This window comes from Hippocampus guttulatus, chromosome 1 (genome assembly GCF_054856545.1).
Source record: "Hippocampus guttulatus isolate MCC_2025c chromosome 1, RoL_Hgut_1.0, whole genome shotgun sequence".
In the NCBI taxonomy this organism is placed as follows: domain Eukaryota; kingdom Metazoa; phylum Chordata; class Actinopteri; order Syngnathiformes; family Syngnathidae; genus Hippocampus; species Hippocampus guttulatus.
Genome location: NC_141261.1, coordinates 5639579 through 5666403, shown reverse-complemented (window position 1 = coordinate 5666403; position 26825 = coordinate 5639579). Strand labels below are relative to the sequence as shown.

At 41.7% G+C, this 26825-nt stretch overlaps 1 protein-coding gene across 7 annotated transcripts in view; it reads left to right on the top strand.

Moving 5' to 3' along the window:
- cacna1db (calcium channel, voltage-dependent, L type, alpha 1D subunit, b) overlaps positions 1-26825 on the top strand; it is a 62424-nt gene that overhangs the window by 16822 nt on the left and 18777 nt on the right. For 2 of the 7 annotated variants that reach the window (XM_086105897.1, XM_086105930.1), the window contains exons 4-32: positions 1654-1793; positions 2334-2476; positions 3168-3320; positions 5737-5933; positions 6915-7018; positions 7089-7258; positions 7923-7997; positions 9659-9743; positions 9846-9872; positions 11044-11204; positions 11804-12029; positions 12120-12327; positions 12519-12639; positions 12747-12861; positions 12972-13029; positions 13515-13575; positions 14115-14259; positions 15050-15179; positions 17651-17710; positions 17801-17860; positions 19261-19367; positions 19547-19634; positions 20252-20359; positions 20565-20617; positions 20708-20854; positions 21198-21399; positions 21546-21704; positions 21870-21980; positions 25185-25268. In XM_086105897.1, the coding sequence (XP_085962023.1) occupies positions 1654-1793; positions 2334-2476; positions 3168-3320; positions 5737-5933; positions 6915-7018; positions 7089-7258; positions 7923-7997; positions 9659-9743; positions 9846-9872; positions 11044-11204; positions 11804-12029; positions 12120-12327; positions 12519-12639; positions 12747-12861; positions 12972-13029; positions 13515-13575; positions 14115-14259; positions 15050-15179; positions 17651-17710; positions 17801-17860; positions 19261-19367; positions 19547-19634; positions 20252-20359; positions 20565-20617; positions 20708-20854; positions 21198-21399; positions 21546-21704; positions 21870-21980; positions 25185-25268 (3498 nt within the window). Of the gene's footprint in view, positions 1-1653; positions 1794-2333; positions 2477-3167; positions 3321-5736; positions 5934-6914; positions 7019-7088; positions 7259-7922; positions 7998-9658; positions 9744-9845; positions 9873-11043; positions 11205-11803; positions 12030-12119; positions 12328-12518; positions 12640-12746; positions 12862-12971; positions 13030-13514; positions 13576-14114; positions 14260-15049; positions 15180-17650; positions 17711-17800; positions 17861-19260; positions 19368-19546; positions 19635-20251; positions 20360-20564; positions 20618-20707; positions 20855-21197; positions 21400-21545; positions 21705-21869; positions 21981-22950; positions 23029-25184; positions 25269-26825 lie in introns of all 7 variants that reach the window. The other 5 variants (XM_086105922.1, XM_086105913.1, XM_086105906.1 and 2 more) reach the window with 5 other exon arrangements.

The window sequence follows — 26825 nt, the reverse complement described above, 5'->3', positions numbered from 1 at the left end:
ACAATCACAATTTGACGTTTCGGTACAGACTTTAGCAAGAATCAGGGAAGTTGACATGTGTTTTGTTTTTGCGGGCCACATAAAATGATGTGGCGGGCCGGATCTGGTCCCCGGGCCTTCACTTTGACACCTGTGGTATAAAAGAATGCAACAACGATGCATCTCAGGTTAATTGAAGACTGGAAATTGTCCACAGACATGAATTTGAGGACCGGTCCATGGTGTACTCAAGCCTCTCACCCAAAACCGACGGTGATACACTCCAGCTCACCTGTGACCCTGAACAATATGAGCGGTAGAAAACAGTGTTATGAAAATCAATTACAAGTACAGAAGTGCAGGAGATGACGTTTCTTAAACAGAGCTGTCTGCTTACTGACCATGATTGACTGTTCTGTCCTGTTCAAGAGCACTTGTTGTGTTTAGGTTCTCTAAATCTGCAGAAGTGCTTAGCTTAATGTGCCGCTAAAGCTGCCAACTCGCTGACCCTTTTGCATGGCGTAATGCAGACGTGAACACAGAGACTGAATGCGTGTGTGTGTGAGTGTGTGTGTGTGTGCGTGTGTGTGTGTGTGTGTGCGTGCGCGCGCGTGTGTGTGTGTGTGTGGGAGAAGAGCGATGAGTGCACATGGAGGCGAAATACAGCAATGAAGGTGTTTTCTGTGGGTGAGAACGCAAATCCAAGTGACGACACAAAGGGTAGGCTGTGTACAGGATTGTCCAAATTCAGACACCGTCTCTCTTACCTACGGAAACAATTTACATGTTTCCATGTTGCCATGGAAATGTGTAAATTGTTCAAGCCTGATCTTTGAAATATGCTCTGAAGGAAACATTTTTGTTGTTGGTAATTTTCCATCCATCCATACAGCGGCGTTCCTCGCTAGCCTTGGGGTTTAGCTGGATCTCAGCGTAGATTTGGGTGAGAGATCGTCGACTGCTCGCCAGCCAGTTGCAGGAGACATGTCGAAGAACAAATACTCATGTACAGGTTCACACCGATGGATAGTTGAGACATTTGAATTAACCTTAAACGTGCATGTTCATGTGGAAGGAAGCTAGAACATACACACTCTGCACAGGTAAGTCAATACCGTATTTTCCGCACTATAAGGCGCTTCGGAGTATAAGGCACACTTTCATGAATGGCCTACTTTCACACTGTTTTCATATGTAGGACGCACCACATTATAAAACGCAAAGAAAAGAAGCTAGAATAGTGGCTGCAGTTGTGTTATGCATCCACTAGATGGAGCTATGCCAAAGAAAATACAATACAATACAATACAGCTTGATTTATATAGAGCTTTCACATCCGCTGCAGCTGTAACAAAGCATTCTACAGAACATTTTAAATACTACATCCAAGAAATCAAAAACATTGATCCATTTATAAGGCACATCGGATTATAAAGCGCACTGTGGGTTGTTGAGAAAATCGAATGCCTTTAGGTGCGCCTTATAGTGTGGAAAATACGGTAATTAAATATTGCAGTACAATGTTTGAGCATATTAGTTGTAGTTGTAGCAGCCTTATACCTGTGTGCATAATTGCTTCCTAATATTCAAAAGCAACATATATTGGATCAGGAAAAAAAAAACTTTTACTAATAATGCATCTCTATTTCCGTTCTGCTTCTACCGTCTTCACAGGAAACAGTCGAATATGCCTTCCTGATCATTTTCACCATCGAGACATTTCTGAAGATTATTGCCTACGGCCTGGTCATGCACCAGAACTCCTATGTCAGAAATGGCTGGAACATGCTGGACTTTGTCATCGTCATTGTTGGGTGAGTTTTCAGTTTTTGGACTACTGTAATACTTTGGAATACTGTACCATACTTCTGAGGTATTCTATTACTTCTGCCATCAGAAGTTATGCTAAACCATAGTTTACTGAACTACTTGGTGCTGTACCTGTCTAGTGTGTGTTGTTGGTCTCTGGTTGTTTGCTGACAAAGCGGATAGATGTGCAGCACACACACACACACACACACACACACACACACACACACACACACACACACACACACATCTTCATTAAATGTGATGGTTAATCAGTAGACCAGCTGGACTGTAGGGGGAAAAAAGTATATGCACACATGTATGAAATATACACACAAACCTTACATACAAACACACACACACACGGATCATGCTGCACTCACACGTGCACACCAGAAAGTTAATAGCTAACACATCTCTCTCACTGTCTGTTCTTTGCGTTCATCTTCGCACTGTTTTGACATCTTCATCACCGCCCTCTTCCTCTGCCCTACTCCTCAATCGTCATCACCCTGCCCTCACCTCTCCTCTTTCTCTCGGCGCAGCTTATTCAGTGTGGTCCTGGAGATGATAACCAAAGACGCTGACTCGGGCGGCCAGTCAGGAGGCAAGCCTGGGGGGTTTGACGTCAAGGCCCTCCGAGCTTTTCGAGTGCTTCGCCCCCTTCGCCTTGTCTCTGGGGTTCCAAGTGAGTTGACGTACAGCTGTGGAGGGGAAAATCCCAATCCCAATATACACTCTTTGTCTGAATGACAAATTGTGTTTACCGTGTACTAAATCATACATCATGTGGAGAATGCAACGACACAGCAAGTTTCAGATGCAACTGATCTCACACACACACACACACACACACACACACACACACACACACATATATATATATAGAGAGAGAGAGAGAGAGAGAGAGAGAGAAAGAGAGAGAGAGATATGATACAAAACCCACAAAGGAAAGCTAAAATTTAAATTGAAATGGACCCGACTGTGTGGCAGATGTGCTAATCACTTCCTAGTCACTTGTAATTAATAATTCCATCCACTAATAACCCAGGATGTGTCACTCGGATCGATCCTCGACAGGCTCATGGCTCATGCGTATGAATAGAGAAAATAACCCAGCCTGTAGAGGATTCCTCCTTTTGGTACTCCTTCCATGAGGTCTTTGTTTGATTTTGTACAGTATATCCATAGCAACACATCATGAGGAGGAAAGATGAAGCTGAATTGAACTGAAAGAATTTCACCTTTATTTTCTATGAATGTTCCGTTTCTTGAAAAATGCAACACTGACATCCTGACCTCTGAGAAGAAAAATCTTTCCGGCATCCGGTAGACAATGTATGTCTGCGTATGCATTCACTTTCAGTGTGTGATTGCAGGTCTGCAGGTGGTTCTGAACTCAATCATTAAAGCCATGGTCCCCTTGCTTCACATCGCTCTGCTGGTCCTCTTTGTCATCATCATCTACGCTATCATCGGCCTCGAGCTATTCATTGGCAAAATGCACGCTACCTGCTATGTGATAAAAACAGGTGAGGACCTTTTGCGCTTCAATGAGGACACATTAGTTTTGCGTTTTTATGTGGTATAAATATGGGGTGGGGATGGTCTGGGTTTAGTTCAGAATACATACAGGATTTAATTCCACAGATTGAATGGACATATTGCATATATCATATACTGTAAGTGCATTATGCTAAAAGAACAGATGGTGGCTTCCATTCAGTGATTAGATGAGTAATATCACTCATATTTTAATCTTAGGCTAACAGTGTTCCAAATGATAAAGATATGTACTGTATAAGTATTAAGATTAGATAAGATACGATAAGAAAACCTTTATTTGTCTCACAATGGAGAAACTCCCAATTCACAGCAGCAAAATTATGAAAGGGGGAAAATAGAAGACAAAAAGTACATAAATACTGACTTACTCATAGTAAGCAGATCTGAGTTCGAATCTATGCCGGAACATGTCTGTGTGTAGTTTGCATGTGTTCTCATATTTACATGGGTTTTCTTGTAAGACACAATTTTTGTATTTTTATTTTTTGCGACTTGGTCATGCATTATGGTGTATCTTGTCAACACCAGGGTTGGATACAGATCACAGTAATTGGGTTCAGAGTACAGGGGAGATTTATTTTAGGGTCAGCGGCTGCGGAAACATGGCAAAGGCTGGAGTACGCCCACCAGGATGAAACGCACTGGACCAAGACAACTCAACTCAACTCAACTCAGCTGTATTTATAGATGCACTTTAAAACAACCACCGCTGTATACAAAGTGCCGTACATGGAGCAAATATCATACATACAACAATAAACAATAAAACAATAAATTAATAATGAAGACAGTAGAAAGCACAAAACAGTAAAACTAAGATCAAGTCTGAGTCAAAAGCCAAAGAATACAAATGAGTTTTGAGACGAGTTTGAAAGATTTGTCAGCGAGGGGGCTTGACGAATGTTCAGTGGGAGGTCATTCCAAAGAGAGGGACCAGTAACGGAAATGGCTCGATTCCCTCTGATCCTCCGCTTAGTTCTTGGTACTTCTAATAATGTTTGGTCCGCAGACCTGAGGTGTGTAGGGGCGGGGGAGTTCAGAGAGCTCAGGTGGAGTGAGGCCATTTAAAGATTTGAAAACAAATAATAGGATCTGAAAAAGAACTCTAAAATGTATCGGGAGCCAATGAAAGGATGCCAGAGTAAGAGTTATGTGCTCCCTCTTATGAGTACCAGTCAAGAGGCGAGCAGCAGCATTCTGGACCAACTGGAGACGCTTAATGGAGGATTGGCTGACTCCAAAGTGAAGTGTATTACAGTAATCCGGCAGATGTGACAAAGGCATGAATTACAAAAGGAGATTGGATTATTTAAGCAGAAGAAAAGGGATAACAGGTTGAAACAATCGGGGCGGAGCTGACAATTTGTCTGGCACAGGAGAGGAAGGGCAAGTGACCTTCACCGTGCTGTGACAGCGCCCCTCCACTCATCTCGGGCTGACCCCTGACAATGACTTTACTTGGACTTGACAAACAATGAACCGACGACTTGGATTACTGGCACAGTCCTGGGTCTCCCCAAAAAACATTCAGAGGAAGCTAGCCGGGCTCCAGCTCCAGCATATGAGATGGAGTGATCTGGAGCCGATAGGGCAGGCTGGTTCTGAGGCATTGCGACTTCAGCGGTTGGCCTCCTGAGGAGAACGAGCAGCTGCTGCACTTGCTCAGCAAGCTGCCCTACCTGGGCTGCGATGGCTGCCCCGAAGCCCTCCTGGCTGTGGGCGAGACCCTTGACTCCCTGGTGTAATGCAGCCACCTGCTCCTCCTGCTGGGACAAGCGAGTCCCCTGTTTAGATCGAGCTGCAGCTTGCTGCTCTGCCCCCGCTGTGTCCGTCAGTACACAATTGCAGGGTTCAGAGTAAAGGGGAGATAAAACAGACTGAACCAGAAAAAAGCGAGCCAGGACTATTTGAACACAAGGAAAAGGGTAACAGGTGGAACGATTCAGTGATTTATCTATTTTTTTTTCTGCTAAAGTTTTCTTGGATTTATTTTCATTCTGTTCTCGCTGAACTGTGATGAATATTTATTGTCTCTGCAAACAACCACTACGTTTTGTAGTTTTCACAGAAAACAATGAAACCTAGAAGACACAGCAGAGCAACAATTTAACAGCAGTGTATGACAACGGAAACGCAACTCGAAGCTTCCTGTGAAGAGTTTGCATGGGTTTTCTTCAGCTACTCTGACCTTCTCTTACGTTCCAAAAACATGCATGTTAAGTTCATGCAAAACTATGAAGTGTTTGTAGCTGTGATTTTTTTTTCTCACCAATTTTTAAAATCAGAGATGCAAATAAAGTTTTCAGAGTTAAAAAATATGTTTAATCACACAAAAAGCCATTAAAACTTGCTGTTGACCAGTGTTATTTTTGTTTTCTTCAGGTGCCCTGGCAGAAGACGAGCCAACACCATGTGCGGTGTCCGGCAACGGTCGCCACTGTGCCCTCAACATGACAGTGTGCAGAGAAGGCTGGCAAGGTCCCAACAATGGCATCACCAACTTCGACAATTTCTTGTTTGCCATGCTCACCGTGTTCCAGTGTATTACTATGGAGGGCTGGGCCGACGTGCTCTACTGGGTAATATAACACACACACACACACACACACACACACACACACACACACACACACACACGCACGCACGCACGCACGCACGCACACACACACACACACACACACACACACACACACGCAAAACATCAAATTACCTACAGAGGCTTGCACATCTGCCTCATGGGTTCAAGGGTTTGAACCACAGCTCAGGCCATCCTCTGTGAAGTTTGCAAATTCTCCCCGGGGTTGATTGGGTTATCTGCGGGTGCTCCACCTTCCTCCCACATTAAAAAAAAACAGGCATGCTAAATTCAGTCTAAATTGTCTGCAGGTAGTGGTGGACAAGTGAAGCTTCGTGAAGCACTTGTGTAAGTTTTTGACTCCTCTAGAGGGCACTCTTGGTTTAAAGATGCAGTGGAATTTTCATACATTTCCATTGCACTAAACTTTATATTTAAACCAAGAGGTTTCAAAAAGTATCACGGATGCTTCATGAAGCTTCGTTTTCCCATCATTATCTGCAGGCGCTATTATGAGTGTGAATGCTTTTTTAAAATATTTTTATTTAAATGTGCTCTTGTGAGTCACATCACAATGCACATAACACCATTTCATCGACGAACACCTGGCCTCCTTCCTTGCTCGTTGTCCTCTTCAGCCTCTTGCTTTTATCCATGCATGTGTTACCATGCCAACGACACGCTATGGCTTCTGCTAAAGCGGCGTACACGGAATGTCACAAACCTTTAGGAAGGCTTCATAAGACAGAGTGAAAGAAAAATTTTGACTTTATCACGTTTGGATGTCTCAAATAGGCAACTATTTGAACTAATTAACTTATTGTTATTCTTTGGAACGTGTGGACTTGACTGTTGATTGCGTCTTGGATTACATGAGGCTGGTTTGCTATACTGAAAGGATGTAAGTAATAATAGTGCCCTCATAAATCATGTCTCAATAGGCATTAAACCTATTTTGTCTTTTTCTGTTTGTGTGGGTTTATAGATGAACGACGCGATGGGCTTTGAGCTGCCGTGGGTCTACTTTGTCAGTCTGGTCATCTTTGGTTCTTTCTTTGTTCTTAACTTGGTCTTGGGTGTCCTCAGTGGGTAGGTTTCTTTTCTTGGATTTTATGCGAGTTTGGTGACTTGTGACAATGATGACCTCTCCTGTGCCTAGAGAGTTCTCCAAAGAGCGAGAGAAAGCCAAGGCACGAGGTGACTTTCAGAAGCTGCGTGAGAAGCAGCAGCTCGAGGAAGACCTGAAGGGTTACCTGGACTGGATCACTCAGGCTGAAGACATTGATCCTGAGAACGAGGAGGAGGGAGATGAGGAGGGAAAGCGCAACCGTGAGTTTTCCCTCAATTTAATTCCCCTTTTCCCTGCGACAAATCCTTGAACTCAGATAGACCAATCACATCTCAGTTCACAATTGGATGTTTTTCTGGTGGAGTGCGGCCCGCGGGCATGATGGGTCAGGCCGCCCGTTCGTTCTTGCAGGTCTTTTTTGCTCGCATGGCGCAATCACCGGCATTTAATCGCCAGGGATGTTCATATCGGAAACTTAATGTTGTGGAAGACCAACTTTGTTGTTTCCTGACTCACAGTGAGTCACAAAGGTCTTTCTGTGACGGTGCAGACAGGTCTGTTCAGTGCTTTTCATGTCTGTTTGCTTCTTCACCTGCGTCGGCAGCCAAGACAATTTACTGTTTTAGTCTTCTCAATTCCAGCTTCGTTTTTGCCTTCTGACATTGTAGGTTGACACTGTTTCCAACTATTTCCACACCAGACGAATCCAGAACCCACTTTAGAGACGCTACATCTGTTAGCAAGCAGGCTAATAATAGAGGCAATGTACAACGTATAAACAATGCAGTAATTTATTTGGCCAAAGAATGAACATGGTTTCTGGTCTCAATTACTACGATTGCTTGTGTTTGTTCTACTGCCGTCAACTGACACACTGCTTCCTCTGCTGTCCGGCTATGTGAACTGCACGTTGGTAACACCAAGGGGTCACATTAGCGGACCTCACCGAGAAGAAGAAGGGAAAGTTTGGCTGGTTCACGCAGTCCAGTGAGACCCAGGGTAAATGCGTGCTTGTCCCAAATGGTGTTTTCATGCTCATTGTCATGATGGGCACACCATCTTTGTCCAAGAACTCATACTTCCCCTGCTTTGCTTTGTTGAATGCTTTCGTGTTTTGCTTGGAATTACTCCCCCACATCACATCATCACCATTGAACACATCCTTTTGCTCACCTTTTATACAACTTTCGAAAATTTGAATTGCTGCCAGTAATCCAGACAATACAAAGAAGAAGAAAGAATAGTAGACTAGCAGACTAGGCTAACTGTTTATCTGGTAACTATTTTGCCATTGCAAACTCTTCCACTCGTTTTTATTGTGGCGAATGACTTGTGTTATACAAACTCAACATAACCAATCACCGGCTACCAGTTATGTCTTTTTTGATGACGATTAGCAGAGGTGGGCATTTACACCTGTCCGTCAGTACCGACGGAATGTCCATCAGTCCGTCACTGATGGACTCACGTTTTAGCTGGCGGACTGACGACTGACGGAAACTTTGAAACATTGACAGAATAAGTGCCAACGGAAGAGATTTTTTGCCGTCCCTTGAACCGCCCCCCCCCCCAAAAAAAAAAGACAAGGGGCATGAGAAGCAGGAGGAGCAGTAAATTGTCTGCTATTACCCTTTAAAGATTTTTTTTTGGACAGTTATAAAAATGCGGTGACAAAATGGAATTTAGCAAAGAAGGAAGAGTGTCAAAAATAACGATGACAAAGTGTCAGACTGGACCAGCCTGAAATAATAATGACTGACGATGACAGGCTTTGTTATTTTAAAAATGCTCTTCAATCTCGACATGGTGGGTCGTAGTCATCGATGAAGCAGGGACACATGGAGTCCAAAATATTTGCACAATCAGGTGAGCGCTGAGAGACTGACTCCCCCCTCGATCGTTTGCTTGACCCTCCCATTTTTTTTTCTATATCTGAATTCAAGTTGGAAGCCAATCAGCATCCTGGAATGGATTGTGTTCCACATCCGAGGTTCTACTGTACATTTAGACAATCAAAGCTTTTTGTATGTACTGCAGTTATAACCTCATATAAGTATTTCATTCATCTCATGCTTATTTTGTAACACATACAAAATATGAATTTTGAACATATTACATCACTATTTTGTCATATATATATAAGTATATATATATATAAATATATACTGTATATATACATATATATTTTTTTGTCTCTGTGTGTGTGTGTGTGCCCAAAAAAAACATATATTTTTTTCTTATCATTTGTAACTCCAAAACCTAAAACAAAATCTTTGTATGTTTGATCAGGAACATTGGTAGAAACATGTTTTTTTGTAGTGTTTGAGGTTTTTGACGTGATTTTACGAGAGCTGCATTTTCCACAACATAGATCTGTATGTGCTCATTTCTTATCCCATTATCACCATTAATCAAAAGACTTTTTCACTTCACTGTCACTTTATTGGACAACTTATTTAACATCTCTTGTAACCTAGACCAAGGTGTCTTACATAGACTCTATATAATGCAATACACTGCATCCTGAAATCAGATAAAAGCCATGGTTGTCAACAAGAAACTCTCTTTTTACTTGAGTAATCACAGGATGCAGGAATTGCTTGTTTTATTTTGTCACTGTATCTGTTTTCATGTGTCTGCTTTTGTGTGTGATTCAACAGCGAGCGTGCCCACAAGCGAGACCGAATCTGTCAACACCGACAATCACAGCGAGGATGACAAATGGCTCTGCTGTGCTCCTTTGTGGTGAGCGTCATGTCATTCTTTACCTCCCCGATCACGTTACCTACAGTATTTACAGTTTCAAAACAGTTTTGTAAAAAAAGTTTCATTTTCTCTTCTTCTCAGTAAAAAAATTACTAAGTCAAAGTGCAGGTTAGTACCGTGATGTGACATCACCCAGTAGGTATGTGCATCATCCGAGTGGATTCAATTCATCCTGCATGCCTTGATTTACTTAACTACCGTACATTATTCCAATCCCTAACGTTGTCCATTCCCTAAATAACTGCGGTTCAATTGTTCATGAATGCATCATTTGTCCGATATCTTTGATATGTCCATTTTGCATTCATTTTGTTTCATTCAATCCTAATGTGGGTCACCGATGGTGTAGTGGTACACTGACCTGACTTCCTAACAGACAGTGTGGTTCTAATTCTACTCCGTGATGGCGTGAGTGTAAATGGTTGTTTTGTTTTATCTAGGCACCATGATTGACTTGCGAGTGGCGAGTCCGCCCTTCACCCAATGATGTGACCCTGTATAGCAGGGGTGTCAAACTCATTTCACATGGTGGCCCACATACGGCCTCGGTAGATGTCAAGTGGGCCGGACCATTAAAATGAAACCATACTTTGCTATAAATAACCAAAACAATATGTCTTTCCTTTGTTTTGGTACAAAGAAGCACAAGAACATTAGGAAAATGTTGAAATTTAATGAACATATCTTTTACAAAACATTTCACGAAGCACCTTACATTTCCTTCGACAAATGTGCAATTTACTTTTATCATTCACATATATGCATTGCAACTGATCCCACTGATTGTACAAACTTTAACAAGTAATTGGTATTGAAAATACAGTAATGCACTTTAAGATTAAACGAGATTTATGAAGAAAAGGATTTTTAAGCCATTTACACATGCATAAAAAATCTAAATGTAATCCCTGCCTACACCTTTCAAACTAAGGAGAGTGCTATTAAATGTGTAAATGTGAGAGTGCTATTGATAGCGTCTGCTGTCATGGGTCTGTTTCAGTGACGGACTGAGGCTGCTGTTGTCTTCTTCTCTGATCAAAACATTATCTCTTAGCGGATACTCAATGACTTGCACCTTATTAAAAATATTAATTCTGTCTTTTATGCATTTTTTTCCCTTTTAAATTATCCTGCGGGCCTGATTGAACCTCCTTGCGGGCCGGTTCCGGCCCGCGGGCCGTATGTTTGACACCACTGCTGTATAGGATAGACAATGTAGAAACGGACGGCTATTGCTATCGTGTGACATGTTGTTGTTGTTGTTGTTTTTTTTCCCAAGTCGTCAGGGGCGACGGTGGAATCGTTTCTGTCGCAGGAAGTGTCGTGCCGCAGTGAAATCTGTGACGTTTTACTGGCTGGTCATCATTTTGGTGTTCCTCAATACTCTTACCATCGCCTCAGAGCACTATGACCAACCGGACTGGCTCACCGAAGTTCAGGGTAAGCTCAGTTTCTTCCCTTGTATCTTTCCATCTCTTCCCACGAAGCTTTACATTTCAATAAAGGTTGTGTGTGTGGGTGTGTGTCTGTTTTCATTTACAAAATGAAGATTTGTGCCACTTTCTGGGCACTCATTATCAGGCCATCATCCACAGAAGTAGTGGCCGAGAATGGTCACTTTCAAGTCGAAAAGCAGACACGATGCTGCAAAGACTCCTTCCAAGTCTTTGCAGCTTGCACCGCGACATGCTGATCTTATATGACACCATGGCCCATAATGCCCCAATCGAGCAGTGGGATGCCAGCTAACATTAATATTTGGATTTAGAGGTTACCAAAGAAAAAAATAAAACCCATCACAGTCCTCAGCTCCATTCTAGCCACAAACAACGATATCAAGTTAAACATCAAATTACGTTTGATAAATCGGCTCTGGCTGCAGCATTTAAAAGCATGATTGAACAAAACATTACTACTTACATTACTACAAAAAAAAAAAAGTGAGCTCAATCATTAAGCTCATTGTCAGTGTTGTACATACTGGAACTATTTGTTTCTAAACGAACTTGATTTCACTGCTGGCTTTTTTTTTTTTCCAGACGTCGCTAACAAGGTTCTCCTGGCCATGTTTACTTTGGAGATGCTGGTGAAGATGTACAGTTTGGGGCTGCAGGCCTACTTTGTGTCGCTGTTCAATCGCTTTGATTGTTTTGTGGTGTGCGGAGGTATCATCGAGACCATCCTGGTGGAGCTGGCCATCATGTCTCCGCTTGGCATCTCTGTTTTCCGCTGCGTCCGCCTCCTGAGGATCTTTAAGGTCACACGGTAAGCAGCACATAGTGCAAACTGGTCCTCTGCAAAAATAATATGTCTTCAACCGAACCAAAAGAAAAAAATCTCTTTCCTTTTCTTCAGCCACTGGGCATCACTGAGTAATTTGGTGGCCTCTCTGCTCAACTCCATGAAGTCCATTGCCTCCCTGTTACTGCTTCTCTTCCTCTTCATCATCATCTTCTCCCTGCTGGGCATGCAGCTTTTCGGGGGCAAGTTTAACTTTGACGAGACGGTGACCAAACGGAGCACATTCGACAACTTTCCTCAGGCCCTACTCACTGTCTTCCAGGTAGGTGGTTCCCATATTTTGAAACTGAGAGAAGTCCCGCTCCAATCTCTGTTCTCGTTCATCCTAAAGTTGTTCTTCTGAACCAAACTCATCCAAGCATGCATTTATAGCAAAAGAAATATAGGTTCGAGTTGGACAAACATTACGTTTCATTTTTGTTTCGTGTCCCATTTTGCTCCTGTGTGAACCAGATTCTGACAGGAGAAGACTGGAATACGGTGATGTACGATGGGATCATGGCGTATGGCGGTCCAGCGTCCTCTGGAATGGTGGTCTGCATTTATTTCATCATCCTCTTCATCTGTGGAAACTGTATCCTGCACACCACAAAGTGATACCATTTGTGTTTAGTTTTTTTTTTTTTGGTCATTCTCTTTTTGCCACGTGACCAGTGTTTTTCCCTTAAGCCACATGACAAGATATTCTCCTGAATGTGTTCTTGGCCATTGCTGTCGACAACCTTGCCGATGCTGAGAGCCTCAACACGGCCCAGAAGGAAGAAGAAGAGGCCAAGAAGAGGAGGAACAGTGCCAAGTATGAAAAAAAAAAAAATCACCTTATTGATTTATTTATTTTTTTTTGCTTCCTCTCAAATTATCCTCGGTGTTCTGGCTAACAGCTCATTTTTAATCACTCCAAAATAGAGAGGCGGGCACAGACCACAGAGTGGAAATAGTACAAGACACTGATGGCGAGACAAAGGTACAGAAACACGTGTTGTTTTTTTCCCCACGACGTGAACTGATCTGCTGAGCGCTCGAATGGACTGAGCAGCTCGCCGGTCAGGTCGCGTCACCCCCCCCCCAATCCATCCGCCCCCTCATTACATGTTATGTCTTGTGACTTGTTGTTACTGTCATATGCTTGTTTACGTGCTTTTTTTTTCTCCTGGACTTAAATTATCCTCAGAAGAGGTTAGTTCGAGCATGTTTTTTCTTTCCCTCTCCCTCCCTAGTGGTTTCCTTTCTGAATTAAGATCTCGGGACGCTGTGCACACAGCGAGTACCGACAGGCCCTTTGCACTGTATCCCATGTTCGTCATTGTTTTTCCATGTTTCTTGTGCAGAGCGTGCCTGTTAAGTCCTAATTGCCCCACAGGGATAAATAAAGTTTTCTGAATCTGAATGACTGTGCATCAGTGTTCTGCTTTTTTTTTTTTTTTTTTAAACCTCTGACCATGTATGTAGGTGCCAGTCGAGCTCCTGCTGGAGGAGGACAAAGAACTTTATTCTGCCATTGACTCAGCAGGTAAACTGATTGTCATGTCAAGTGAAACCCGAGGAGTCCACAGTCATGGACTTTTGAGTCACGGGAATTCCAAATAATTTTTAACTCATAAGAAATAAAATGAATCTCATAATCAAATAGAGATAGGAATGCTGTCGCGGGCCTCATAAAATGATGTGCTGATTTCCCCCCCCCAAGCCTAAATTTTGACACCTCCAGGCTAACCACGCTCCTCAAAAAATATGAATCTATGAGTTTTTACAGCATGTTTTGGGAACGTGACAATTATCATCAAGGACAAATGAAAGTTGCAACTGAAAGGACCTCTTTCAGGTTATTCGACTTAAGCGTCATGCTCGCTGCAATGCCCGTGTAAGAAAGGATAAAGATTCACCCATCCGTTTTCTATACCGCTTATCCTGTCCAGGGCCACGGGAAGCATACAAATCCCATGCCGATTAATGGCACACATTTTACATTCACTTCAGGGAAGCTGAATGTAGCTTCTTTCAGGCAAATTGAAATGCAATCGCCGTATTGTTCTGTTATTCTGTTTCTAGTGTGTTGTGTGGATGACGACAACAACGACCTCCCAGAAGTCCCAGTTAGGCCCCGGCCTCATAGGCTGTCAGTGCTCACCATCAAGGAAAAAACTCCTCCCATCCCTGAGGGCAGCGCCTTTTTCATCTTCAGCAGCACCAACCCGTAAGTAGAATTTTGATCAATTTTTATGTTCGTATCAATTAATTTTTTGGGGGTGGAGTTGCAGATTAAGCAATTGAGGAATTGCTGGTTTTTGCTGCTTGGCAGTACTCAGCAGATCCCCTCACATTCATTGGACTCTTGGTTGGCTCGCTCCTGACTCCAATTAGCAATTGGAAAAGTCATCTGCCTTGGGTTACATATACGTTTTCCACCCAGCCCTGCGGATATTTACATAGTGTATCCGACATTTTATTTTTATTTTTTTTGTTTAATTGTTAGCTGGATGTCATGTCACATTATACCAGTGTTTTTCAAAATTTTTTGAGCCAAGGCACACTTCTTTCATTGAAAAAATGTCGCGGCACAACACTAGCTGAAAATGTGAAAAAACCCCCCCGGTTATTTTAACAATTAACTTGTTATATTGTTACTACAACCATTTTTAACATTGAAGAATGACGTTATAACAACTTGAATTTGAATCAAATGAACACAAAGAAAAAATATTTTATAATCTTTCACATTTATTGTTTCACTGTCGTCCTGCATTCATGCGGCACAAATTCGCTTGTCTCTCGTCGAAACACAAAGCAATGGCTAGCTGTTGCTGTTCCCTAGCGGTATGGGAGGGTACTACACCATTACTTTCTGGGTGATAGACCGCACAGGCATACAAATTGGATATTTTCCCGCGGCACACAGGGTTTGAAAAACACTGCATTATACGATGATTGCATTTTTGAATAATTAATTTGTTTCTTTGCAACATGTCCTCTCTGAAATGTTGCAGGTTTCGCGTGTTCTGCCATAGGCTGATCAACCATCAAATCTTCACCAACCTCATTCTGGTCTTCATCATGCTCAGTTCTGTGTCTTTGGCCGCCGAGGACCCCATACGCAACTTCTCTGCACGCAATATTGTACGTAAACAACATCTGTGAATTGTCTGGAAGCTTTCTTCGTTGATCATTTATGAGGCCATCAACTGTCTCAACGTGATATCATCTTGCAAGTCATAGAATTCACGACTCACTGGGCCGGATGTGTAAAAAAACGCAAAATGGATTGTGTGACTATTTTGGCCATTTGGCAGACATATTCCTCGATGTGCGCCGTGAGTAGATTTGCTCCCACTTCTGTTTGCATGTGCAATGAAGTTTGCGCCCATTTTCATATCCACAAACTTTTAGTAAATCAGGCCCATTGTTTCATGAAGTTGTCAAATTTATTAGAAATATAATCTGGAAAAAAATGTAAGATTATATATATATATATATATATATATATATATATATATATATATATAATATACACACGCACACACACACACAGTGAAGTCTACACACACACACACACACACACACAGTGAAATCTTTAAGGATTAAATATCAGAATTCTGATTATTATATCTTACTGCTGATTGAAAATTAGTAAGTAAATGACCTCCTGCAAAGTCTTCTGAGAATGAGTTTGTTAACTGACCCACAGAAATAAATGAACTTTTCCACGATATTCAAATACATTCAAATGCACCTTGTATACAGTGATCCCTCACTAATTGCGGTTAAGGGGGCTCAAGACCACTCGCGAAAGAGGAAAATCCGTGAAGTAGGTACCCCCCGTACAGGTACATGTACATGTGTATGAGTATATATAACATTTATAAGGCCAAATTTAATGGTATTCATTTTTAAAATGTAATATATATATATATATATATATATATATATATATACAGTATATACAGTATATACACATGTATAATATGTATAAGTAAGGTTAGGTTTGTGTTTAAATAACAAAATACAGTAAACATAAAAATGAAATGTATATGTAGTACTGTATATGTTGCACTATATGACTCGATGTTTTGCTGATTTTGGCTGCCTCTCGCGGACCTTTTGCGGCATTTTCGCTATTTTTATTATTATTATTATTGTTTTTTTATGAATACTTTTGAAAAATCCGCGATACACTGCAACCGCGTTAAGTTAACCGCGAAGTAGCGAGGGATCACTGTATATGATGCATACTGTATCACTTCTTTTCTTAGTTCAGAAAAACTATTGTCACGTTGCGAGGTGGTGGTGGACCCCAAAAAGCAGGCAGGAGAGAGGAGCTACTTGACGAATTGTATCAAAGCAGAGAAAACTAAATCCTAAACAAAGTCATGAAAACAAAACGAATCCAAAGTAACAAACAAACGCCATGGAATAAACTAAAAACTCTCAATAACAAAAACATGACCAAAACATGATGGAAGCTAAAACATAACAATGAACTAAACATAACTGAAACAAAAATGACAGAAGCCCAGAGCAAACAGCAACAATGACCCGACAATGAGTGGTCGGGCTGGGAGTCCTTTTAAAGCCACTGATTATCTAACGACCAACAGGTGTGCAGCTGCAGGGAAAAGCCCCACAGTGCCACCTGGTGGTCACAAACCGAAACATGACAACTATACACAGAAGACTGCCAGTAATTTCATGACAAAGTTGTTTAGTGAGCTTCTGCTTCTAAATTATTGTTCATGTGTTTATGTGTTTGTTGTGTCTTAATGATGTACAGTAGACCCCCGGATATTTGCGGTAATTTCTCCCGATCTCTAGCTTAAACGTCGTTTCAAAAGAGAAAGAAAATGATAACAGCAATTATAATGATGAGGCGGCACGGTCGTCGACGAGTTGAGATAGCCGCCTCACAGTGCAGAGGTCGAGGGTTCAATTCCAGCTCCGGCCTCCCTGTGTGGAGTTTGCATGTTCTCCCTGTGCCTGCGTGGGTTTTCTCTGGGTACTCCGGTTTCCTCTCACATTCCAAAATCATGTGTGGCATACTGATTGAACACTCCAAATTGTCCTTAGGTGTGTGAGTGTGAGCGCGGATGGTTGTTCGTCTCTGTGTGCCCTGCGATTGGCTGGCAACCGGTTCAGGGTGTACCCCGCCTACTGCCCGAAGACAGCAGGGAGAGGCTCCAGAATGCCCCAAAAAGCACGTGAGGATAAGCGGGTCAGAAAAAACTTTTTTGGGGGTTGGGGGATGGATGGATTATTATGTATTATGTTATGGGTTCTAATCCTCTGCAAATAGCGGAGGTCCACTGTACTTCTGTCTATTTCCGCCTAGTTTGGTCAAACGTTAGCTTACTCAAAGTCATATATCAGTTAAGGAACTTGGGAAGCTTAATAAATTGAACTTTCTGGATCAACACCAGTTTGTACCAAAGCTGTTTTGGCTCAAACCAAACCCGGTGTAACCACAATTCCTGACAAATTGGTGCGGCGCACACATGGGCTCGTGCGCCACATGTGTGTCAAAAGTCAAACACAATGACTGTGCTGTTGTCCCCAGAACGTTTTGATGATTGCAACTTGTGCATTGCCTCTTGCAGATACTTGGTTATTTTGACTATGCTTTCACGGCAATCTTTACTGTTGAGATCCTGTTTAAGGTAAATGGTGTGTGTGTGTCGTGTGGTGCCGTGCTGGCTAGAGCTTCTGTAACCTCCTGTGTGCTTGTGTCACTCTGATTGCCTCCTCAGATCCTAGGCTATGCAGACTATGTCTTCACTAGTATGTTTACATTTGAGATCCTTATTAAGGTAAACAAGAGAGCGTTGAGATGCCTCTGCAAAATCGAATGAAATCAGTAACTCCAACAATTCCACCATTTCCAAGCATGCTGCCTTTGCCCACCTTCATCCGATCTATGTTTTATTGCGAACGGCCGTATGTCATGTTGTCATGGCGACAGTCCATCGATACATTTTTTTGTACTTTAATGATATTTCCGTGTCTCTCGATGACTGTTCCATCTAAGCCTGAGCCTAATTCATTCTTGAACTCTTCAAGGACCAAACATATTCAAACAAAAAACATTTTAATTTATTATTTATAGGTTTTTTTTAAATCTAGTCTCCTCATCACTAAATTCATATTGCGCAAGAATGCACCTGTATAACATTTTAATTCTCAAGGTCACAGTTGGCTCCTTTGGATCACCCGATTGCATGTTTAGACTCGATAAAGCCCCTGTCATTTTTTTTAATTTTTTGGCCCATGTTTTCATTCGCTATAGTCCTTAAGAATTTGATCAGGAGAAGATTACAGAGCAATTTTTTTTTCATAGAACGTAGGATTAATCTGTACCGCAAATCAATGTAGTGGCTTTAGAAGGCTGTGTTGGATGTCTCTTTCAAATGTCTAATGCCTGTGTGTATATTAACATGCGTGTATCTTAAATACGGTGGAACCATTGAGGTTGATTCGAAGGACACCGGTCAATATTTGATTTGTTTTAACTTTCTGTTTTAAATTTCTCCCATAGAAATCTGCTATCATCAAGTGTTTATTAACCCTTTCAGGGACAGCGGTTACTCCAGTGGTCAGTTTATCGTGTTATCAAGTTACAGGGTGCATGAAAGGATTAAGTGGACAGACAGTGTTTTAAGTATGATTTCAACATTCTAAATAGCTCAAAAACGTGATGATAGAGAGCTGTCAACAGAAATTGCGAAATTCATTTATTTCCCAAAGCGATGGCAATAAAAAGACAAACAACAAGCAAAACATGTTAACTGACCTGAGCTCTCACAGTGTATGCTGATGGCTCGCATAATGCCATTCACGCATGCCGTTTTATATATTTTTTTCCACTTTCCAAACTGTGTGACTTCAATGGCGTTCAACTTCAGTGGTTCCACTGTACAAGATTGCCCTAACCAACCAAATTTTATTCAGAATTTGCCTTGTGAGAGTGAAGTCTGTCACCGTATCAGTTATTTTCATGTTCATATGTTATTGATTTTTGACAGTGTCACTTTAATGTGTTGTGCACATAACCACCTGCAAAACACGATGCAAGAACTGTTACGACACATTTTCTTATTCTCTCTCAACACATTCCATCATTTATCTTTTTTTTTTTTTAAATGTAGTGTAATCCCACAGAATGAGTTTTTCTGATGGTGTTGCTGGTCTTGACTCACATCTGTCTGTCCAGATGACGGCATTTGGAGCGTTCCTACATAAAGGAGCTTTCTGTCGGAACTACTTCAACCTATTGGACCTGTTGGTCGTTGGAGTGTCTCTGGTCTCCTTTGGTATTCAGTAGGTATCATTCAACAATCAATGTTTCTTGACGTGTTTTTATTCTGCCACGCCCTTGTGTCTGGCAATAAAACGGATCCCAGCTTGTGCCCGCGAGTGTGCTGTCTTTGCATTAAGCTTGGTTTAGATTTTTTTTTGAAAAGTGTCTGTATAGTGATGTTTTTTTTCTTTCTCTGTAGGTCTTCTGCAATCTCAGTCGTGAAGATTCTTCGTGTTTTGCGAGTCCTCCGGCCACTTAGGGCCATCAACAGAGCCAAAGGACTTAAGGTCAGCCTGACAGTGTTGACTGAGTTCTGGATGATGTCGATTTTGGCGTGTCCAATATGCATTTCTTAATCACTTAATTAATCCATTAGATCCACAATACTTCCTCTTGAATTTGAATTATTCGAGCAAAACACTTGGGACAATTTTAGATTCCCGACTCCAAGTTTTCTGCATTTTCACTTTCTGTAGGTGCAAAGGGGAAGCGGCCCATTACTACTGCCCATATATTGCATGCATCTACCCTCTAACACAGGGAGTCAAACTCATTTTTGTCATGGGCCACATTTTAGTTGCTGTTTCCCTTGGAAGGCCGTTATGACTGAAACCATATAAAAAAGTCAATAATAACGGTTTAGTCAACTATTGTTTAAGTGACTGTAATGAGGGGTTTGGTCACAAGAAAATCCTTACAATATGTCTCTAATTAATTAAATATGAGAATTTTAAATTTTGGTCGAGATTTTAGCAAGCATCATGGAAGTGTTTGATGTTTCATTTACTTTCGTGGGCCACATAAAATGATATGGCGGGACAGATCTGGCCCTCGGGCCTTGAGTTTGACACTTGTGCTCTAACGTGTTTTTCTTTGTTTGTTGTTGTTTGTTTGTTTTTTTCAGCATGTGGTCCAGTGCGTGTTTGTCGCCATCAGGACCATCGGCAACATCATGATCGTCACCACGCTGCTGCAGTTTATGTTTGCTTGCATTGGAGTGCAGCTTTTCAAGGTACAGAGAAGCGGGAAACACTTGAGCAGTTGTTTTTGCTTCAGCTCAGAATAGTTATGGTAACTTTGGCAAGTCAAGGTGATATGACGATAGTCACATTGGCTACATAAGTAATGTGACATTGAATGATATGACATCATCATAATGAGGTCAGGACTCAACAGAGTGTAGTGCAGGCCTTTAAGCCAGTTGTTTATGCTTACAGGGTAAATTTTATCGCTGCACAGACGATGCAAAGTCCAGCCCCGAGGAATGCAAGTGAGGTTTTGATTCATTTCACCATTTGTGACGGTCTCAACAAGGATCTCCATGTGTGTGGTTACAAAGTGTCATCCTCAAAAATCACAGGGGAACGTACATTCTCTACAACAATGGAGACACCGCAATGCCCGTGGTCAAGGAGCGGCTCTGGTACAACAGTGACTTCAATTTTGATAATGTCCTTATGGCCATGATGGCCCTCTTCACCGTCTCTACATTCGAAGGATGGCCCACGTAAGGAGTTTTGTTTGAAATAATTTAATCCGTCACATCTGTACGCAGGATCTGAATTTGTATTGTCAAACCAACTTTAAATCCAGGTCTGCAGGGAGCAGCGATTTGTCGCTAGCATGTTTACTTTTGACATTTTACGCTTACATCGCGAGTCAAGTCTCATCCCTTCAAATTGTAATTAGCTGTGCTGCCCTACCCTTGAATCGGAAAAATGCTACATCTTACTAAAAACCTCCGTTTCTCCTTATAGCCATGCAGATCCTAGCTCAAAGTCTTCATCCCGACAGCATTGTTTTATGCGTTTCTGTTCTGTTTGCTCTCCCCCCCCCCCCCCCCCCCACAGTCTCTTATACAAGGCCATCGACTCGAACCGTGAAAACATGGGACCCATCTACAACTACCGCATTGAGATATCCATCTTCTTTATCATCTACATCATCATCATTGCCTTCTTCATGATGAACATCTTTGTTGGTTTCGTTATTGTCACCTTCCAGGAGCAGGGTGAGAAAGAATACAAGAACTGCGAGCTGGACAAAAACCAGGTACGCCATATTTGTATGCACCTGTCCAAAAAAAAAAAAAAAAAAAAATTAAAAATCAGTTTAATCTCTCCCCCCTCAAAAAATATTTTTAAAATACCCTCTGTGGACTAAAGTATTTTTCTTTCTCTACCTCACAACTGCTTCAGCGCCAGTGTGTGGAGTATGCTCTTAAAGCCCGCCCCCTGCGTCGCTACATACCCAAAAACCCATACCAGTACAAGTTCTGGTATGTGGTCAACTCCACCGGCTTTGAGTATGTCATGTTTGTCCTAATCATCCTCAACACCTTGTGTCTGGCCATACAGGTAAGCGGCCTTTTTTCGTTTCACCATCAATCTTCACACTCGATCTTGATTCTTGTTTGTCTTGTAGTTCTCACGGCGCGAATTAACATGAACATGAGAGGACATTTGTCTTTTGTGGTTGCGACAAGGAAGCTTTGGTCAAATGTGTGCGCTGTCTCTTTCCAGCACCATGGACAGTCTCACCTCTTCAATTATGCCATGGACATCCTGAACATGGTCTTTACTGGCGTGTTCACTGTTGAGATGATCTTCAAACTCATTGCCTTCAAGCCCAGGGTGAGTCTGTGTGCTGTAGGGGATATTAGAAGACCAAACGCTATTATTAAAAAAACACTACGATTGGACATTTGGACTACGTGATGTGTTTGGCATTTTAGTTGAAAGTAACAAAAAAAAAAAGGCAACCATAGGACAAAACCATAGAAATAAAGGCAGCAAGGCCTGATTCTCAGAGCTAATGTCTTCACGTTGAAACGCACAACAAAGGCCAATGTCTCGCTGTCACTAAAAGTGCAACTGAATCTTGTCAAATATGAGTATACTGTATGATGTGAGAGCAATGTCGTGTCAATCAGTCCCGCAAATTAAAAGCCGTTTATTTAGCATGAGCATATTTTGACCCAATTTAGAACTACTAGAACATAATTCCTGTTTGATATCTTCTGCGACCCTTAGGCAGCAAGTAGCGGCGTTTGGCCGAAATGATTTTGCTCCATACTTGCCAAGTATGTTCATCGATTATACCGACTTCGCAAAACGATGAAGCAACTGTGGAGCAAGACCCGAATCATCCATCCATCCATTTTCGAATGCGCTTCTCCTCACAAGGGTCGCGGGCGTGCTGGAGCCTATCCCAGCTCTCTTCTGGAAGTAGGCGACCCGGATAATGGAAATGTTAAAGCCATTCCGCATGAACGACAAAATCAGAGCGCCAAATTTTCAACAAGTGCAAATTGATTCTTTGATGACATCCGTAAGTAGAGTACGGACGGCGATTTTGTTTCGTTTTTTTCAACATTGCTGTTCCCCAAAAGCTTCCCTGATATTGGATACCTGCGGTACACACTGAAGTTTTGATCTGATAACGATAATCCCCCTTTCCATTTAACACAGCCCTCATGCGCTCTTCCTGTCCCTCTTAACCCCCCACCCCCCTCCACCTTGGCCCTGCATCCCTTTTGCCCCCCCCCCCCCCCCCCGCCTTTGTTTCCTCCTCCTGCTGGCTGTGCATGGTCGCCCTATTCAGGGCTATGTCGGAGATGCCTGGAATGTCTTTGACGCCCTGGTGGTGATTGGCAGTGTAGTCGACATCATACTCAGCCAGGTAGAGAGACGCCAGTATGTTCGGCTTTGTCTTGTGCTGCTACCTCCACCACTTGCCGCTTCCGTCCTTAGCACCTCCTTGCTTTTCCTTCCACTCTTCTTTTTCATTTCATTTTTATCGCTAGGCGGAAAATAGAGCCCTAGGTTGACATGGCACATGAAAAAAATCGAATGAGCCAAGCTGGGAATTGAACAGGAAATTGCTGGATTTGTACTTTGAGAAACTCCAACGAGGGAATGAAGTATCCTAGACAGCACACGTGCAGACTCGTAATGCCATTTTATTTGCCATTTCTTTTCTTTTGTGTACTCATAGTCTACTTAGGGTTGTTACTGCTGTTTTTACTATGAATGTGTTGAGCAAGGTTTTGAGTATGTGTGCTTTTTATTTCATGAAGCCATGAGTGTGGGTGCTATGATAAATAATGACTTCCCAGCCAGGTTGGTATAAAAAAGATTTGGATTTATATTGGCTGTAAACATCAAAAGTTCTTTCCCAATGACAGATTCTTTAACACAAGGGTGCCATTACGTCGATCCTAATCTACCAGTAGATCTAAGACAGGTCCCAAGTAAATCCGAGGAGTGTCGATGAGAAAAAAAAACAACAACCATTTGTGTGTCTTTGTACATGTTAGTAATATATCTTTTTGTGTTAATGTACGCTGCACCCTAATCATCCTATCAGTCTCATTTTCACAAAAAAATATTTAAAAAATAAAATAAAACAGGTAAATCTTGAATTTACGGTGGCGCGTGATTACATCACCGGAAGTTGTTAGCGCTTAGCAGTCTGCAATTGCAGCTTGTGATCAGAGCTGTAGCACTCTATCTTTTATCGTCACTATCCTCATTCAGAGTTTGCCTCGTGTACAATTCACAGAGGGCACGGGCAAAGAATAGGAATCTAGGAGGGCCCTGGGAAGCACTTTAAAACGGTACGTGTGAGCTACGATAGTTAACAGGCTGTTTCACATCATGGCGTGCGTGTGTGTGTGTGTGTGTGTGTGTGTGTGTGTGTGTGTGTGTGTGTGTGTGTGTGTGTGCGCGCGCGCGCGTGCGTGACGGTAAGGATATTGATCGAAAAGTAGATCTTCAGTCCAAAAAGTTTGGGCACCTCTGCTTTAACAGTTTGCATTCTGACGAATTCAAAATTCACTCTCTCAATTTAGATCTAATATATAGTACACAAAAGCAAAGCAATGTCAAAAAAAATGTCTTTATCTAATAAATTAAGCTCAGCAAGACGTTACGTTCTACTTGTATTTCTTCCTGCTTGAATCATGAGTCTTTTGGGCAAGGTTCTGTGTATGCGTTCCTTTTTATTTCATGAAGCCCTGACTGTGGATGGTGTGATCAACAATGACTTCTCAGTTCATCATGTGACTTTGCTCACGTCATATGTTTTCTGTCATACCTTGGCCACCCCACTGAAAACATTTCTGGAGGAATGTTCATAAGGTTTTTGCTTGATAAGTATAGTGGAGGTCACTGGTGCCTTCTCAAGTTATAGAATGCCATAATTGGGGATGATGAGCGTTTAAAAAAAAAAATCTTCAAATTAATGCCCCAAACAACATAGAAACTGTCACGTATCGTGTCTTCGTTACTTCAGAAGTGAATCAAAAATGTTGGCTAGGTAGCAGACAGCAGCAGAGATATGCGGAGTTCCCTTTCTTTTTCCTGCGTCACACACAAGAGAATTGGCCGGGAGAAATCAGACACACGTTCACTGACAAATGATTTTGTACGCTTTTGTTTCCCTGCTGGATCACTATTCTGCATTAAATATAAACTACATACTGTAACAAACATAAATAAATATCAACTTCCACACTTAAATTTCCATCTGTTGAATCATGCGGCGATGACCTACTTTTTTTTAAAAATAATATATGCATGATGGTAAATAGATACTCTGTTCATTCAATAATAAATAAATTAGCTGATTTAAAATACTGCCTCCAGAAAAAGAAAGTTCTTCTTCTCACAGTCTTAACATTTTTTGTTTTGCATGAGATATCTTCTGTCATTCACAATGCTTTTTTCTTTTCCCAATCTTTCCTTTTCTTTCTTGCCTTGTCTGTTTGTATCTTTCTCTCTCTCTCTCTCTCTCTTTGTATTTGTGTGTTTGTCTTGTTGGCTTGCGGCTTTCAGAACTATTTTGCCGATGCATGGAACACGTTTGATGCCTTAATTGTTGTCGGTAGCGTGGTTGACATTGCCATCACTGAGATCAATGTAAGTAATCACACATGCATGCACGTCTGTTCGCCTTTGTTGTTAAACTGCAGCGGTGCTGGCGGCTTGATTTTGGCTTTCAAATCCCGTTCAAGATCGCAACCTTTGTTGCATTCATTTATTTTGTAAATGTTGGAAACAAATGACTTGAAGCATGCACCATTAATTGATTCCTTTACATTCATGACATTCATTTATTGACAGTAATTCTGTCACACTACAATGTCTTTATGTGATTCCTAACTATCCATTCCTACCATTAACAAGAAGCAATCAGTATACTGTGCAAATTTGAGAAAATCTAAAATATATATACTCAATATACATTTTGCAAATCTGTAAAGCTAATTTGCATTCTGCAGTGAGTGTTTGAAAAGTTGCTTAAAATAATATGGCACTACAACTGTACAGTGATCCCTCGCTATTTCGCGGTTTGTTTATCGCGGCTTCAGTGCATCGTGGATTTTTTCATATTACATATTCATAAAAAAAATCATATACATGTAGTACAGTACTGTATATGTTGCTCTATGTGACTTGCAGTTGTTTTGCTGAATTTTGCAGCTTCTCGCGGACCGTTTGCGGGCTTTTTGCGACTTAAAAAAATATTATATATTTACTGTATTTTGTTATTCATAAACCTAACTTATACATGTTTAAAATCTATTAGTATACAGCATTAAGTCATGTTAATTACTTCAAAATTTACTTCTACATGCATGTATACCATTAAATTTGGCCTTATAAATATTATGTACATGTACCTATATGGAGGGAGGGGGGGTCGCTACTTCGCGGATTTTCATTTATCACGGGTGGTTTTGGTCCCCATTAATCGCGATAAACGAGGGATTACTGTATTTCTCTTACTTCATAAAACAAAACAAAACCCCCAAAGTATCGTACAGGATATTGTGCATCTACCATACATTTTTACCGGTAGTTCAGTTTACTTGAAAAAAGTCGGGAAACCAATTGCCTCACAAAAAAAAAGAAAAAAAAAAGCAATTTCCTCATTATGAAATAACTGCAATTCACTTTACTTTTAGGCCATTTATCTTATCGTACTTAAGGCATAGCTACCAAAATAAAACGCGGCAATCGCTTTCCATACATTTTTAAGTGAATCCTAAAGTAGGCACAGCTTCAAATTTTTGTGGTAAGCAATCACAAAGTACAACCTGGAACTTTTAAGGGTGCATTAGCAAACCCAGATGGGTAAACAGGTCCATTTACTGTAAACAACCTGGGCAGTGCTGTCGTAGCGTACAGGCGATCCAGCACCAGGCGTTCAATGGACTTTGTGACAACAGATATCAGAGCGACGGGCCAAGAGTCGTTCCGTCCTGATATCGCAGGTTTCTTGGCGACCGGGATCACGGGGAAGCGTTTGAATCAGCGACTTCACACAGCTCCAAGGATGTGTTGTCGATCTGTGCGCAGACTGGAGCGAGCTCAGTTGTCAGCACGTCCGTACCGGACTGACGGACCTTCTGTCAGTACTGACGGAATGTCCACCTCTGCTAACAGGAACATACTGTACTGTCGGGGAAGTCT